Source organism: Haemaphysalis longicornis, unplaced genomic scaffold (genome assembly GCF_048455015.1).
Source record: "Haemaphysalis longicornis isolate Haplotype H1 unplaced genomic scaffold, Haemaphysalis longicornis Haplotype H1 scaffold_4, whole genome shotgun sequence".
NCBI lineage: Eukaryota > Metazoa > Arthropoda > Arachnida > Ixodida > Ixodidae > Haemaphysalis > Haemaphysalis longicornis.
The window spans coordinates 155,880,300-155,897,777 of NW_027526361.1; the positions used below are offsets into that span (position 1 = coordinate 155,880,300).

General features: G+C 49.6%; 1 protein-coding gene across 2 annotated transcripts; it reads right to left on the reverse strand.

Moving 5' to 3' along the window:
* Positions 1–291: 291 nt before the first annotated feature.
* On the reverse strand, positions 292–15,783 carry LOC144180633 (endothelin-converting enzyme 2-like). 2 transcript variants are annotated; one of them, XM_077708945.1, is made up of 6 exons: positions 15,639–15,783; positions 13,096–13,267; positions 6,891–7,256; positions 5,595–6,470; positions 1,715–2,044; positions 292–1,083 (listed from the first exon to the last, which is right to left on the reverse strand). In XM_077708945.1, exons 1-6 carry the CDS (start codon positions 15,770–15,772, stop codon positions 952–954), a joined length of 2,010 nt encoding a protein of 669 aa, XP_077565071.1. In that variant the 5' UTR covers positions 15,773–15,783; the 3' UTR covers positions 292–951. The 2 variants fall into 2 exon arrangements, with proteins under 2 accessions (XP_077565071.1, XP_077565072.1); XM_077708946.1 differs by lacking the exon at positions 1,715–2,044.
* Between the last annotated feature and the right edge of the window lie 1,695 nt (positions 15,784–17,478).

Here is a 17,478-nt window from a genome sequence, read left to right on the forward strand (position 1 = left end):
AGACATCAGTTGACTTCCTTTTTTGAACGTAGTTCTGCAGTTGGGACATCAGTCTGAGCGTGGCTTGAGTTGAAGTAATGCGGAATGAAATGAATGGTCAGTGTAGGTACGTTTAGGTATGAGTTTATGGTAGGTATGAGTTTATTGAAAACGGCAGAATTACACAAGCACTATAAAAGGAGCCAGCAACACCGCACGTGTACTGCCCTGAATCTCGACTCTAATACGCGTCGTAGGACCAAACAGCGCTGTCTAGAGTTTGTCCTTGAGGGTACACAATTATGCTGAAATTGTGCACCTTAAATATTAGGCCCGGCACAGGGCGGGGCTAAATTGAAACTAATACGGGGTACACATATATATACAAAATCCGCATTAGTCCATTCGATATACGCAACGCTCACACGGTCTGTTGCAAGAGGCGCCGCGATGTGGTCGCGAAAGTCACGAGCATACAAGATCGTATCAAAAACAGTTCCCCTGCAAAAAAGAACGAAAAATTCAAAAGACAGGTCCCTTGAGTAAAGCGAAAGTAATTATTGTATGCGCTAAGCTGAAGAGAAAAAGAAACCAAAGTGGAGTAGGTTTGGAAAATTATTTATGATGCTATAGCAAAACGATCAAAAAGTATTGGTTCTTGCAAGCGGAACGAGCACAGCTGGCGAAAGTCTATATAGGCCGGGACATGTTTTTCGGGGTAAAATTGCTGTACAACCGGGATACCAAAACAAAAAAGGCAGAGCGAGTCACTGCAACCGATGAACTAAAACGGCAAAAAGGCTAGAAACAAAGAAGCACAAATCGACACAGGTCACACGAATATCCATTAGATGTGCTCCCGCTAGTGACGTTCACAGATAGTGTCACGTTCACAAAAGCGCGGCCACTCGAACAAAAGGAACGGAGCTCTGGTGTTGTAGCAGTTTATCGTTCATACTCCGAGGGGCAGCACTATGGCACCAGTATGGTCTCGTCTTGAATGGGCCTCCAGGTGAAGTTCTGGTAGAGTCTGTGTTGCGGACCACAACCGAAGGCTCGACGAAAGCCGGGGACCACAGACAGACCCAAGTTGCAGTACGTCTCCTGGGAAGGAAACCAAAAGTTCTATCAAGGACAACACTGACATACTCGGAAAGAAAGCTCAAATAACGTCATACACTTCATATTTCAAGGTCATCGATCGCCTCACGATGAGCTTCAGCCACCGGCGCGTAAGCTGTGCCTTATCGTTTCACTTGCTCGGGATTTAGACTATGCGGTACCACTTGATAAGGCGAGCGTGAAACAGCTGCTTCGCCTGTGCCTTACCACGTTATTGGGAGAGGGTTCATCGACTCATATAACACTGCGCTGGCTGAGATTTCCGGAACGTAGCTTAGGGAAACCCGCGGATGCACGCACACGAAAGCGCTGCTTTGCCAGCGCTTGGTTCCGCAGTATCGGGTTCGATGGGGGGGCCGGCTGGTGTCTCTGTGCGTGCCCTTCAAGGCAAGTGAAAGGATGCATCCGATCGTCCAGTAGGTAATGCTCTACGGAAGGCTGCGAAATCTCAAGCAAAGGGGAACTTTCCCGAAACACTCTGTGAATAGTTTAAGTTTTCGCTCGTGATAACTACGTTTTGAAGTGTAGAACCTGATGACTTCTTTTGCGGTGCTGTGTCAAGTCACCACCCCGCTGCTTCCCTAATCACGTGTTCATAGCCGCGCATGCGCACCTGCTGTCGGCGACGCTGGCCGCGTCTGCCGCAAAGCTGGAAGCAGCTGCCGACAAAGAAGAGCTGCTCGGGGCTGAGACCTGCGAACGAGGGTGGACGCCTGGCCTCGCCGTTGCCTCCTGGGACCGCGAGCAGCGAGCTGCCGACGCGGGTGGCTAGGCCGGCTACCAGGGAAGCCGCGTGCGCGGACAGACTCCGCGTCGTGAGTAGACGCAAAGTGGGGCTCCAGTACGTAGCGTTGTACCCCGCTGACCCGACAAGAGTGCTGAAGACCGAGATGTCCTGGCAGAGCCCACGAACATCATCGCTTAGTTGCTTCATCGACAGCCGCTGCGAGGGCGCGTGCGCGCGCTTCTTAGATGCGTGGCAATCTTTGCAGACTATACTCAACAGTTTAACGTACACCCTCCGTTTGCACAAGAAATACAAAATTTGTGAAGTTAACCCTGTTCATCGCTGTAATAGCGTGAATTGCTCAGGGGGCATTTAAAAAGAACTGGTCAATACAATGTAATTAAAACAGCATAAATATAGATAATTGGTGGGATAACATTTTGAAAAACCAAGAACGTAATCCCTGGCCATCTCCACTGACGTGAAACCTGGGGAGGGGAGAAGCATGCCGTGTATAAGTGTATTCAAAGATTGTAACTCTCTTTCCTACAGCACGGCGTGCGCTGATTTAGCGCCGAAGAAGCGCCGGTGGGAGGAGCAATCGCGCGCTTGCTGAGGCGGTGGCGCCCTCTCTTGCGTTGAACCGGATTTAAGCAAATCAATGAGAGACAGACTGGCTGTAAGTTGTCTTCGTATCACACGCCGCACCAACCTATGAAATATGCAAAGAAGTAGCACGAGACATTGGAAAATGAGTGTCCAGGTGGGTTCTTTTAGTAAGCGTTTTTGCCTATGGAGATGAAACGTTCTAACACGAGGCGTTGGAAAACTATGCTCCCGGGGTGTTCTCTTAATACGCGTTACGTTCGAGCGCAAGGCGTTGGTAGTAGTAGTAGTCCTTTATTAATGTAGGGAAGGTGGAAGGAGGGAAGGGAGGATTAGCACACTTAAAGAAATTATGCTTCACCCTTAAAATTTACTGACGATTACTAAACTCCCTAAAGAGAATTTCGAGCGCAGCGCGAACCGCAGCCTTCTCGTCATGGCGCATATCAACTCCGGCTCAGGAAGTGATCACGTGATGAGCGAACGCACAGCGGCGCCGGCTGCTCAGCTCTTATTTCGCCGAGCATGTTGAAAATCCGGTTTGATCCGCCCGCGCAAATGTCAGTAATGGTTAGCCCACAGAGTTTCATACTAATATATATTAGTATAAAACTCTAAGGCTGAGCCTCTGCGTCGGCGGCATGAACCGCGTCTCAGGGAGTGATCGCAATCTGCGTCTCGGGAAACGACCGTGAACTCCTCATGAAGAAGTAAGCAAGGGCGTCCGCAGAACTTTTTGCAAGGGGGGGGGGGGGCATCCAATAACGGGGGGAGGGGGGTGTACGGATGGATAGCACCAAAAAGGCGCTATTTGTGGTTACAAAAAGTACAAACAGCGAATTATAACCAGACTTCGAGGATATACATTGGATTTTATTACCGAACAAAGAAATAAAGTTGATAAAGAAAATGCGAAAAGTTACTGTCACTTTGTTAAGAAGAGTGACTAGTCTCGCTGCGTGAGGGTTCTCGACTCGCGCCAACTGATCACCAGCACACAGCCCAATACATGCACATACATAGAACTGCACTCCGCCAATCTTCCTTGAATAGCAGCTGCAGACGCCTCGGGTTTTTCTGGGCAAATTGCGAAGTTACACGTGTGACGAAGTCTGTTGAAATGGCTCACGCAATAAAGATACTACTCGCCTCACTGGCTTTCAATGCAGTACAGGCGTACAAGCGTTCTCAGGGGCTGATTTATAGGTTTTGTTGCGGGGCTTGGGTGGTGCCGACATTTCGCAATTTCGAAGGAAAGGGTGTACAAGGTGATGGGATGGCACGGGAGGATGTTACACTCTCCCTACTAGGTGTAGCGGTGAAGATTTTTGGTTAGATATAGCTGCAACTTTGTCCGAAAACGGAAGTTCTTGCGGTAAGAGTGCATAAATATAGAGTTTAAAAAAAAGTCAAACCTTTCAGAATTGTTCGCTATCTTCAATAGCCAGCACCGGCAGTATGTTTCACTGCCGTCACATGACCGGCAATGTTAGTCAGTGTCTAAAGTGCAATGTGGACCGCAGTCCTGAAGGGCGTTCCATACGGATACGCAGGACCTGAGTGTGCTAACCATTTGAGTAGCGTGGACTGTTGGGCTAGTTGGTTCACGTACATATTAAAAAAAAAAAAAAAAAAACCTTTGCGCTAAAGGACGTGACAAAGGAGAGAACGTCGGTGTCGTTCTCTCCTCTCTTCCGTCCTTCAGGGCAAAGTTATTTTAATTATGGGCCAAACAAGCTGTGCAGATTTTTTGTAGTGCATACAAATATCCGAATTTCCAATGGGGGGCTGTTGCCCCCCCTTGCCCCCCCTTCCGGACGCCCATGGAAGTAAGAACGTCATCGTATACGCGACGGAACGCGCGGGTATGCCGTCATTTCGCCGCGCGTATAGCCGCCACCACAGCTTGTCTCATTGCCTCCGCCGCACACTTTCGGCATGTGTCACCGTCGAGGGGCGTCTTGCACCGGTTCGTCCTTCCGCTCTCCCCCTCACACCTCTGCCACACCCATCGACTGTTTTATTTCTGTCTTCGGTTGTACCTCCGTTTGCTCGCTAACGGACAATGCCGCCGTAAAACTACAGTATGCCGGGGGCGTTATTGCTGCGCTCTAGAAGCTTCGTATCAGAAACGGTGTCATGCAACGAAGGAAACAACCTCACTAAGATTTTGTAGGCACTGTCTTCCGGGGGTATATGAAACTTAATCGTAGAGAAATGGGGTTACGGATAATCGGGAATCATCCGAAATTTCCAAATGGCATTCTCCCTTTGAGCTAGTATCGCAGGAACTCAGGCAAAATGATTCGACAACCGCGCTCCGAAAGCTTTTGCGGCAGAGTTAAAAACAAATACAAAAAATCGAAGACAATGCGAACAGACTCGTGTCCTAGCGCCCGTTCCAGCTAGGTAATGAAATACGACAGCAGCTGTCCTGCGCACATATTGTAAGTGATGATCCAAATCATGAGACAGAAACGGGATGCTAGGACATTATGCGCTGGGAAATGTCCGTGGATAGGGCTCTGCAAAAACCGGCTTGGGCCTCTATATAGAATAACAAATATCTGGGCGAAATCAATAACGCCGACTGCCCCGCTTCGTGCTGAAACGAAACGTCGAAGGCTCAGTGGATGGGTTGCCAGCGCTCAAGCTGCGCTCGCTCTTGCCTGGAGCAAGATTGCCGCCAACCGGTTTCCACGGCCAGTGTCTTAGCCAATTCGCGTGGGAGAGTATAGGGGTACGGCCGCTGGATGAGAGCCGTGGTTGGGTACCTACACTCCACAAGTGTTTTTTAACCCCCTTGGTCGGGGTATGATTTCTTAGGCATGCTAAGAAGCGGCACGACCGCCCCGACACAGCGGGGCTCTTCAATTTACAGTCTCGGACTCACCGCGGATAGTCTACGTGTAGTACGAGGATTCCCTCAAGTCATAGGTATACACGGGAAAATCGAATGCCGAACTGCTTCTCGGGGAGTACTCAGTGATCCAGAGACTGTAAGTCGAAGAGCCACAGGGTGCCTCGGTGGCAGCGACGCTGCGGTACGGAGACGCGCGTGCATGGAGGCCCCCTACCCCGACAGGCAGCCCGCAGCCCCGGGCGTCTTATTACACACGAAGTGCGCAGCTACAGACCTCAGCGACGTGCGCACACACACCTTGAAGTGCTGGTCATAGAAGAGGACGACGCCGAGCGGAGCCATTAGCACCTTGGCCATGCGATTGCCGACGACTGCTGCAAACAGGGCCACCGGATGATGGGGCTCCGTGAACGGCGCCCTGAGCAAGTACTGGTCGATGGGAACCTCTCGCGCGAACAGTACCCGGTAGACAGGGTCCTTGGCAAGTCCCGACATGTGCAGCATTCTGCGCCGAGGCCGCCGCAGCGAAGCCTTGAAGGAGCCGACGCTCGTGGAGCTGGCCTCCCTCATCAGCGCGTAGAAGCTTCTGCCCGCCCAACGGCTGTCGTTGGGCAGGTAGGCATATATCTCGTCCAACGTGGGCCACGGCACGGTCATGTTGAACGAGTTCAGCGCCAAGTACTGCGTGGCGGACCTGGCAGCCGAGGACGTGTTACGCCCGTACGTCGCGGCGACCGCCACGACGGCTTTTCGCGTGAGTCGCAACAGCTCCCAGCTGCCGCTCGGCTGGACCAGCGCGTCGAAACTTCCCTTGAACACGGCCAGCGGCGCAATGTGCTCGATGACTTCGAGGCAGCGCACGTTCCTGTAGTCGCTGCGCACTCCCGGCGGCGTCTCTTCCGTGAGCCGGTCTGAGAGGTCGCTTGCGGTGTATGGCGCCATCAGCCAGACCGCGTAGGCGCCGAGCAGGTGCTTGAATCTCTCCCGCATGGCGTCGCGGCTGAAGTGCGTCGCGTTGATCTCCTCGTACAGGCGTGGCTGCATGCTGACGATCATGTCCCCTGGCCACAGCTGCGAGTCGTCCGGCAGCTGGTCGTTTACGGCTCGCCGCAGCTCGGGGTCTCTCAAACTGTAGAAGCGGGGAGCGCTGGTCTGGTCGTACCACTTGCGCACCTAGGGAGGCGCCAGCGTCGAAGTGCATGAGCATGGCGCATGCTTGCTTCATAAGCGTTCCTGTTACGAATGTGTTCACGCACTGCAGGCACTAACACCTTCATGAAGTTTGTTGTATTGATGAGTCGTTGTAAATAAACGACGATGATCCGTGGGTGTAAAAGAACGACGACCAGTGGCCTAACACATTACACGTTCCACATGAGTAGCTAACAGCACATCACTCTCTCGCATGAGTTGGCAAGCGCACCAGATGAATTGTGTTTCATTTAGCTGTCTGAGAGGGAGCGGGATAGTGCCCTGGCGTCCCCGAGTGTTTCTAGCCTTTCCCCGTAGCTGATGGGAAAGGGTACTAGACCGGCAACCCTGTCAGGAACGCGACAGGCCGCTTGTCCCTGTTAAGCCCACTGACCAGCTCACCTGCTCGGACAGATTGTCGTGCGCCTCGAGCACGTCCTCGATCATGGCCGAGTAAGACTGCCCCGTGCCTCCCACCATTTCGGCGCAGCGACGCAGGTAGTCGCTGGCCCTCTTCTGGGCCAGCAGGTCCTGGACGTCCCTGGTCCACTGGGAGAAGCGGCTGTCGAGCGTCATGTAGATGGTGTTCTCCATGGGGAGCGTCGGGTGCCGGCCCACGTAGAAGGCCCAGAGCAGCACGGTGCCCATCTGCAGCGAGGCGCGCGCCAGGGTCCGCAGCAGCTCCTGCCTCGTGGCAGCGCTCCTGAACGGCCAGGGGAGCTGGAGCTGCTGAAGGAAGTCCCGCAGTTCGGAGATGCCCTCCGTAGACTGCAGGCAAGGGTCCGGGTTGAAGGGGGCCGTGATTCATTTAAATATCCAAGCTCCTCTCTTACGAGAGAGATGCTCAAAACGAAAAGCTCCCTTACATGCAAACTGAGTCGAAGCCGAAGTCCTGAATCCTGCCTGATTTGACCGTGTCCGAGAGGCGCGATCCGACATATGCCAGCTGTTTAACGCGAGGGACCCGGGTTCGATTGCGACCACGGGAGGCGGTTTTGTTTCGTCTGGGGGAACCTGATACGCTTTTGTGGAAACTTATTGTTTAAGTTTTTGTGTTTCGAGCGTAACGACCGACGGCACTAGTGCGGCATAAAAAGCTTCTTCTTCACTAAAACATCCTGCCTCGTCCCGATAAAAATGATGCCGATTTGATGGCGAACTACGGAGAAATAATCACAGTTGAAGCGGGGGGACTCTCCGGCCACATTCCGCCGGTATCTATGACGTCGCAGAATCTGGTTGGGGCAAATTGGCGGCCGCCATCAGGAGCCGCTGCCTGAAAACATGTCTAGATGATTGTATACTGATGCCTGTAGCTCTGTCCATTCATATCACTGGAATAACGTGCAGTAACATAACTGTGTTCCTAGTGCTGGCTCATATTAAGTAACTGGAACCCGTAATACGTTACTGTAGCGCGAAATTTGAACGTTTTTGAAATATATTTGCCTTTTTTGGTTAAAGAAACGTCGTTCATGGCTGGAACAGAGCTGAGTGAGCTACAACGCAAATTCCTGTTCTTCACAAAATGAACGAAGCTGTGTTTTGTCTTTATGGCCCCTTGAAAGGAATGGCTGGAACCACAAGAGTACGCGCCACAGTTGCCAGCGGTTCTATTGCGTATCTCTTACTACACGGAAAACTAAGTCGGTTACTTGGCATCGTATGTGGTTTTATTAAAAACAAAAATCTGCAAAAATTCAGGGAATTGTCTACTAACCCGAAACATTTTAACGCTGCTTGTACGCATTGCGGGTTCTCTACAGCCGTATTTGGCTATTAGGTTTTCCGTTGTTTCTGTTCGCTAACGATGTAAATTTAAACCTTTAGAGCGGTGAAGTGCCTTTTGTTTCGCCAGTCATGTATTTTTCTGCAGATGCAAAGGGTAGTGCGGGGTTAGCTGGATTTCACGGTGTTTATTCGTTTTTGTTCATGGTTTTTATTTCAGCGTTCAATTTTGGTAGGAGGTGTATAAAATACATGTATGTTTCTTATTAGATGCGACGCATCTCTTGCTCTGAGGCATGTCCCTCCTGCGTCGGCGGCGTCCGCATGCCACCTGCGCATGCGCGACTATCCTCCGCTCTTCTCTCCGACAGCTGTGCGCAACACTCGCACTCCGTCTCATTATCATAAACAACAACTGCGTGCGCGCGCTTCGCTCGCTTCGCTCCGCTCCCGTCGCGCAAGTGCGCGCAGGCGCGACTCTCCTGTGCGGTCTCCTCTCCTTCAGGCGCTGTGAATATAAAGCGGGTAGCGCGCTGTGCCGGTTCAGTCAGCGCTCGCTCTCGTTCGACTCCGCGTGACTTCGATTGATGACTTCGTGCTTGGCTTGATTCTTCCGAAGAAGACGTTATGGAAGCGATGGTCCCTTCAGCGAGTGGATTGACTCAATCCAATACCAGCGTCACCCCAAACGCTCAAGGCAACGTTACGACCATAGAGAATCAACCAATGGAAACGCCAATTGAACCCCCCGATGCGTCGCATCACATCAGGGTTCCCCTCGCGGGAAGATGGGCGTAATTTTTTTTTTGTGAGTTCATTGCTATAAACCATTTATTTTTGTGTTTCTTGTACAGACTTGTTTTTCCAAATTCTGTTGGACCAACTATCCCATTTACGGTATTATAACGCTTAAATGTGTTAGTTTCGCCAATTATTCATTTTTGTGGAAATGCGGGGTGTTTCACGGTTGGCACACTTGCGCGATTTTTTTTTTATTGTTATTCGCTACGTACTTTTCCAGGAATGTTTAGTTAAGTCTTTGGGTTTTTCTCGACACGATAAAAAAGGAGTGCACATTAGATTGTCGGATGGCACATTAGATTGTAGAACGCAGCATAAATAATTACAGCGCCGTTTTTTTTGTCAAAGTTTCGATTTCGGTGAAGCGAACACCGAGGCAGTCACCGTGAAAGGAAGGCGCACCTGACGTCACGGTTCTTGTCGCACCCCAACCGATGCAGGTTCGCGCGCGCGCGCGCCCGCCAGACCGGCCCGACCGGCCGTTGTCGATTGTGACGTAAATCCCAAAAACGTTGACGTAATGGAGAAGGAGTAAAAGCGCGCGCCAACAGCACCGTGGCCACCTCGATACGTCACCGGAGCCCTGGTGTCGGCCGCTTGGGTCGAAGCTCTGACGGCGTCATGAGTTTTCTCGGTGGCGCGGATGAGCGTTCTCGTGAGCGCAAGGATTAAAATTGATTTTAAATATGTTCTACTGAACTCTTGCGGTTTAAACTTCGGAGGGGGTATCTCCATATATAAAGGAAGGTTTTACATATGCCAGTACTCCATGAATGGGGCCATGCAGACAAAGTTCAAGTTGGTTTTGCTCGAAACATTTCTTGTTTTACAGTACCCTTAGTGCTGGTCCGGCAGCAAATGATGCCGTATTCACTGCGAAATTATTGAATTTAGGTTAAAATACTGATTATCCCGCCAAATCGTTGCTTTCCGGACGTCAGCAATGAAGTCATATGTGCGCGTATTCAAAAGAACTGCCACTGCGTCTTTCGGCTCTAGAGCCTTGCTTGCCGTCAGTCCTCCCAGACGGCGCTACCATACTCATCCATATACCGTTGTCCGCCGTTGCTTTGGTTTTGACCTTATTTGCACTGGCTTGTTTTTGTTACTGTAGAAAGTAATTGTTTCGTGAAATGTAAGGTATCCTCGATAAACAGGGTCACGTACGACAACGTCGCTTACGCTAATCGGCCAGTGTAGTGTAAGATAACTCCAAACCGGCGGACTGTGGTGCAGCTAAAACAAGCATAGTGCGCTGAGTACCAACAACAGTGCGCATCGGTACTTATAAGCTTGCATGTATTTTCGTGACTTTCATTATTTACCGTGGCTTTCTTACTGCTGCAAAATAAAATATGCATTAAATTTCAGCGCAAATAGCTTGCTCGGATACATTATAAGCCTTGCCTAAGTTGCTCAGCCAATCGTACAGCTGGGCGCTTATGACACCAGAAGTTCTGTTGCGGGAAATTAGCTATTGGGTCGCGTGGCCATTCCTTTTATCACAATTAAATAAGTTATTTGAGCGAAGTTTATGCGGTGTCAGTATGATTCTAACGAGGCAATTTTTCGAATTAACCAAACGTGTTTTGCCTGCAATGCCCCTTTAAGATGCATAGTTTCGGTTTCGTCAGTTCATTTTTGTAATGTTTTTCTAACTTTTGCAATTCATGTATTTGCAAAATCCTGTGCGACCAATTACCGCAACTTGCGTAATTTACGCTTTGTAAAAATTCGGGCCGTTACAACATTCGCCCATTATCGCTATTTCTTATTCGCACGTACAACGTTGTTTTCCAGGCTTTTTTATCGTAATCTCCCTTTTGGGAAAACATGTTTCAAGAAGCATGATTCCGATTTCGTCTGTTCATTTTTGTAAAACTCTTGCTATTCTTTACATTTATTGGTTTTTAAAAAATCGTTCGACCAATTATTTTCATCTACGCTTTGTAATGACTAAATGTGTTACTTTCGCCAATTAATCATTTTTTGGGGAGGTGCAACACAGTCCAAGAAACCTAGCTACGTTTCTTTCGATTTTGGAACGTTCTTTCGGAGTATTTTTAGTTTGCTCTTCGGGTGTTTCGAAGCGCTTTTTAAAATGCATACTTTTCATTGCGTCAGTTCAATTTTAAAGCTTTTATTTAATCGATATATTCAATTTCTGGATTTTCAGACCTTTGCTTGACCAGTTCGACCAATGGAGTTGTTCGTGCTCCATTCACGATTGTATATCATTAAACGTGTTAAATTCGCGAATTATTCACTTGCGTAGAAATGCAGGCCATTGCACAGTTCGATATTTCTTATTAATATGTTTAACATCTTTTCCCGGCTTTTCTTTGTGTATTCTTCCTTTTTAGGAAAATAATGTTTAAGATGCATATTTTTGATTTCGTCAGTTCATTTTTACGCTATTATGACAAATAATTGTGTGATGTTCGGCAATTATTTACTTTTGTGCAAATGCGGGCGTTACACGGTCCTGGCTATGGGCGAGCTCTACAAAGAATGCTACGCGTTGTAAAAATCGTTGCAGTACCACTCCATGTGAAGTTGTCTGTAGCGGGCAAAAGTGATTCGCCACTGTTTCGCTTGTGTTAACGATGTGAGTGCCTTGCGTTTACCTTCTGTTTATTAGTGTTTTCATTTTTATTTTATGTGGCTTTCTTTTCTGTGTTTTGCTTTTAGTTTTTGCGTTTTGCTTTTCTTCCGCGTCTACATTGCCTTTTCTGCCGTTTCTCGAGCTTCCTGAACTTTAACAGCAGGAATCGCTTTCCTTCGCTGTTTTTAAGCCTGGAGGATTTTGCTCTGTTCGTTGACGCTTGTCTTCTGCTTCACATTGTCGTACAGGCGAATCGGCCCTCTGAAGTCGCTGTCTTTCGTGACGGAGAGACCGCTGTCGGTGGAACCATTGCAACTGTTAGACGTCCATGGCGGGACAGACCACCTCTTGGTTAACATCTTCGCAGGGCTGTGAAAATGTTAACTCCGAGAGGCTGTGGCGCCCTCCCTTGACTTGTTTTGCTGTTGGCCTAGTTGCGTGACGCCCAATCTAATTGGACGGAGGACATCCCGCGTGTACCTAAAGTGCTCCGCACTTAAAATACTGAACGCAACGTTGGAGGTGAATTTTGCTGTATGGTGCCCAGTGTAACGTGAACTTGGTTAAATGAACAGATGGGCAGAGGGTGGAGCAAGAAGACGTTTTCCAAACGACTAACCAAGGGGCAAGGGGCAAGCAGAAAACCCTTCGGATGAAAAAGATTAAGCCACAACTAAAACTTCCATCTACTTCCACCTACTTTGCTTGAGAGTAGATGTAAGTTCTCTTGTTCCACAAGAAATGCCTTATTATAAGATATCGACTGTCTATCTATGTACAAAATGTCGATTTGAATGAATAAATGGCTGACCATTACCATACCCCCTAATGCAAAATTAATGCGCCGTACGAACTGCAGTTTTCTCGGCGACGGCACGTAACTGCTGCGTCTTAGGAAGTGACCGCGTTATGAGTGAATGCACGGCGGCGCGCGCCACTCTGCCGTTATTTCGCAGCGCGTCGCCGCCGCCGAGCATGTTGTAGTCAATTGTGTTTTAACCTCCCGCGCAAATGTCACGTGGTTCGGATAAGCCACGAACGAGGAAGAAAGAGAGAGTTGCTTTTCTGAAAGAGGTAAGAAAAGGTACCTATGTAGTACGTGCATCACGCCGCGCATGCTGGTCTTTTGTGGCGCCGCCTCGGCATAACGTCCCACCTCCAATTTTCGCCTAACTTTCCTGCTTCGTTTTCTTTGTCTTCGGTGCTTCTTTCGTTCGCTCGGTTACGAGGCCGACAAAGACGCAAAATACGGTAGCGGACGCTTACGTTTCGGCGTACTAAAATAATCTTTTCACGGCGAGTTCAGTGTTGATTCAATGGAAAACCGGCTCAGGGAGGGTTTTATTTTGGTTACGTGCTACGGCTCTCGTAACATACCCGAGCATACTCCCACAGCGCCTTCTTGATGAGCTGCCCATATTCTTTAAGATGTCGATACCGCACCAAGTTCATGTGTGCACAAATAACACTGACCCGGCCGAGACAGCGGAGCAGAAGCACGGACGCCTTGTCCAGGGCGCTCGTGGAGCGAGTCGGGACGCTTCTGCTCAACATCTTCTGGATAAAGAGCCGCTTCGTGTCCGAGTAGTACTTGCTCTGCGGCGAACCCTGGTGGCCGCGCTTGTCCCAACCGCTGCACACGTGCCTGCGAACGCGAACCGGGAATGCAAGTCCCGAGCGCCACAATCAGAATGACCAAACCAGTATCCCATGCGAGGAAGGCCCGAAGTAGGAGATTTAAGTAGCTGAACATCTCTTGACTTTTTAAACATCCTAATTGCTTTCATAACGGAGTCAATAAACGCACCCAGAGCAAAAAATAAGTGGTCGCAAAGTAACTCAGCCAAAAATTACTGCTATATGCCCATCGATAATTAACAAACCTGCTTAGATTTTTCTCCTTCCCGGCCCTCGCGTTCTTCAAGCGCACATATTACGTCATTGCAGCAAAACAGGAGCTATATACCGGCTATCTTTCAGTTGAAGCAATAAACGCATTCGATAACCACTTAAAAATGCCACTTAAGCAAAGCATAAACGGCATGAGTCTCTTACAGTATACACTAGAGAGGAATCTGGCGCTAGCGTCTATGCGGCGCACACCAAGGTCGTCTGTGTCGTCATGGACCGCCATTATACATCGCGTTCGCATTAAATTCATCATTGGCTTGGATTGAAACGTTTTAGTGACCGCAAATATAAACAAAGTGCCACAAAAACGCGAATAATAGTGCCCAATTACGTAAGTTGAAAATAAAAACAGGCTGTTTTAAAACTAAGGAAAAAGGAAGTGAAGCGTTTTTTTGCCCGAACGGTTGTGCCTGCTATTCCGCAGGCAAAGGTTGTAGTTACGAACAATGTTAATATTTGGGGCGTAACTCATTAGAGACCGTGATTTTATTAATTTTACCATTATTTCAATAATACGTTGTTTGAAGAGTTTCGAAAACTTTTTTGCGCGTTCCTATGAAAACGTTGCCTTCGTGGTGAACCAGTGCACCAACCGCCAGCTAGCTTAACAAGAAAAAAGAAAACGTGGCGTTAAACAGTCGTGGACGATGTCAAGATAGGACGCATACAAGCGCCCGTATCTGTCGTATCTTGTCTTCGTCGCAGTAAGTTTTGTTTCTTCTTTTCGTCGGCTACAAATTTCGCGCCGGCATATTACCCGCTAAGTCATACGTGCTTCGACGGTGGCATGAGCAACGTCAGGTGCGATCACGCATTGCCTGCTGTTTCACCGAACACGGCTACCAGAAAAACGGGAGGATTTTGGCTTCCTTGTAGCTCGTAAACGTGTTAAAGTGCGTGAAGAAAGCAAATCCCCAAAACCGCTTAAGAATCCAATTGTCATGCCAAGTCCAAGCGAAAAAGGCGGTCATCCCATGAACCCCCACGACGACATGGCTTACGAGGCGCAGTTTCCTCTCTAGTATACTTACTAGGACACTCTATGCATAAACGGAAGGCAGATTTGCAGCGACGAGCAAATCACGTAGTTTCACTCCATGCTGGCGATAACTACTGCTTGAAGAACGCCTCGAGACGCGAAGACGAGTGAAATATTTTATTGGAACTGTTGCAGAGTCCCTTTAAAGCCCAACTACACTTGAATTTCTCTTCGGCCAAATTTATTCGGTCCGTGCAGTACGTAACATCACATCAATTGGGACATGAAGCAGTAGCCCCATAAAACACCCTATTAATCAGCCAGAAGGTTTTGAAATGGCTTCGTAGCCCAGGACGTTGCATCTGTCGGCGGATCAAGTAAACAGCCATCAAGCGCGTGTGACGTTCCGGCCGGCCGGGTGCTTTGTCTCCGGCCAGCCGCGCAGCTGCAGAACCGGTCCAGTACTGTAGTGAATGCGCCCCCATTTGCTGCCGCTTCCACAGAGTTTGCACACAGGCATGCTCTCGAGCTGCTGGCCGCCTGGCATCTCTCTAGACGCTACAACATCACTTCATCCTGCTCAAAATGGTGGAGATCTTCTCAAATTTGGTTTTAAAATAGCTGGTTTTTGCTCAGCGAATGTGGCTTGCGTGCGCGTATTTCAGCTGTCATGTTTTGCCTCTTGCAGTGTTTTGCTGATACTATACGGAAACAGTTTTCAAGAGGCCGAAATGGTGAGTTTGGTTGGCCGCTTACCGCAATGCATCTGGGTAACCAATGAACGCAATAAAATATAAGCCCTGTGCCACCGACTGTGAAAACTAGGCAAACAGCGGAGCTGTAATTCTCTTGTGCCGACTGGAACGTCAGCGCTCGCCCGATAACGGCAGCACTGTCGCCGCGCAAATTCTGCGGGTCGCGCAAGAGAATTGGCATTTAAACGGCAGCTACGGGATGCTCCTTCCCCTCTCCCTCTAAAACGCCCCTGTGTTAATATTTCGGTGCACGTTAAAGAACCCCTGGTGGTAAAAGGTATCGACGCGCCCCATAGTCCACGTGTAACTGCTAGCATTGGCTGTGGACGGGAACTGAGAGGGTCAGGATGCTCCGGCAGGAAGGAACGCACCTGTAAAAGTCGTCGCACGGGTGAACGCTGGGGTCGATGGATCCCAGGATGTCCCTCTCGAGCGAGTAGCAGTTCGTGTGGCTGGAACGGCAGGACTCCGCAGTGCTCAAAAGACAGAGAGGCAATACGAACATCACGCTCGACGTGACGGTCGCCACTGCCAGCACGAACGCCGCATACCGGGAGGCGGACTGCGCCTGCGCAGTAACATGTTTCAAGACACGTCTGCTCTAATCCCAGAAGACGGTTTTTAGGGAAGGTAAGGTGTCTAGGGTATCGATCGGAACGATGAAATTTTGGTCTGTCTGTCTGTCTGTCTGTCTGTCTGACTGACACTGACCGATCGACCGATTGAAGGAGTGACAGATTGACGGACCGACTGACTGAAGGACTCAATCTCTCTCTCTCTCTCTGCCTGTCTGTTACGGTACTTAGAAATAAATTTCACGGGTGAATCTTCTGACGCCAGAGGGAATTTTCTGCCCGAAGTTTCGTCGGGGATTGTCGCTGAAATTGTAACCTTCTCTTTTGCAGTTGGAGCCGAAGGAAAACGAGCCCCGCTGAAGGTTTCTCGAACACTCAGTGATACTGTGGCGCTGCTTCTATACGTTAGTTGCTTCGTCAGCGTCCAAGAGAAACCGGCAGTGAAAGCTTGCTAGAACCCATTGACCTCCAAGCAGGATTGAGGGGAGTAACTTGCCTGAAAGAAGTCCTCCAGTTGCAGGGAACTGTCCGAGGTTGAGGGCGGCTGGTGCGGGCGAGGTCGCCACAGACGAGTCGACGAGCGAAAGCGGCCGGGTTGCGAGTAAGTCTCCGGAGTCAGAGCCCGCCGTTGCGTGTGAGGTTGCCACCCCTGAGGCGACGACCGATCGCTGCCGGGTTGTGGGAGACTTTCTGCGGTGGGCAGCGGCTGTTGCGAGGGGTGTCGAGAGGTGTGGGGCAGCGTAGGAACGCTGCTGATGCTCATCCCGTCGCCGGTGTTTCGGGAGATGATCGGATGGATCTTGCGCTTATTTTCTGAAGGAGAGGTCGTGGTCAACTGCGGAAGCAGTAGCAGCAGCAGTACGCGTTCGCTTCTCGTGCAGGAACTTCTCCGTCTTCTACATGCGGAAGTAGAATGCGCACTGGTCGGGCCGGTGATCAGTCAGACCACTGAAGGATAAGACCAGTTCGACGATAAAAAAAAATGGGCAGTATGAGATTTATTACTTTTTAGCGAATGAGCTTCGATTTAAGTCCACCGAGGGTTCTGTCCATACGGATTATCACTTAGAGAATACTTCTGTTCCAGCCAGTTAGGTGCAGTCATCATTATTATTATCCTTTGACGATTTAGGCAATGGCAACAAAGACGTTGTCATTTTGGGAGCTATTGGGCAGCTATCAAGCTTTCTCGAAATATAACTACAGAAAGGTATACGAGAGCTTAATCGAAGCCGCATTTATATTAAAAAAATGGCTGACGATTACTATACTCCCTAACGCAAAATTAGTGCGCAGCGCGACCTGCAGACTTCTTGGTCACGGCGCGTAGCTGCTGTGTCTCAGGAAGTGATCGCGTGCCACGAGCGACCGCACGGTGCCGAACATGCTGTTGTAAATCGTGTTTGAAGCTCCCGCGCAAATATCTGCGATGGTAAGCATATATGCGTCGAAGGTGCGAACTGCGTCTCAGAGAGTGAACGCGTCATTCGAGCGCAGGACGGCACGCGCTGCTATGGCGTCATCACGCCACGCGTCGCCACCTCCGAGCATGTCTCACTGCCTCCTCCCCGCCTCTTTCGCCACTCTTTCCTCCTCGATTTTCTTTGTGTGTTTGGTTCTCCCTTCGTTCGCTCGG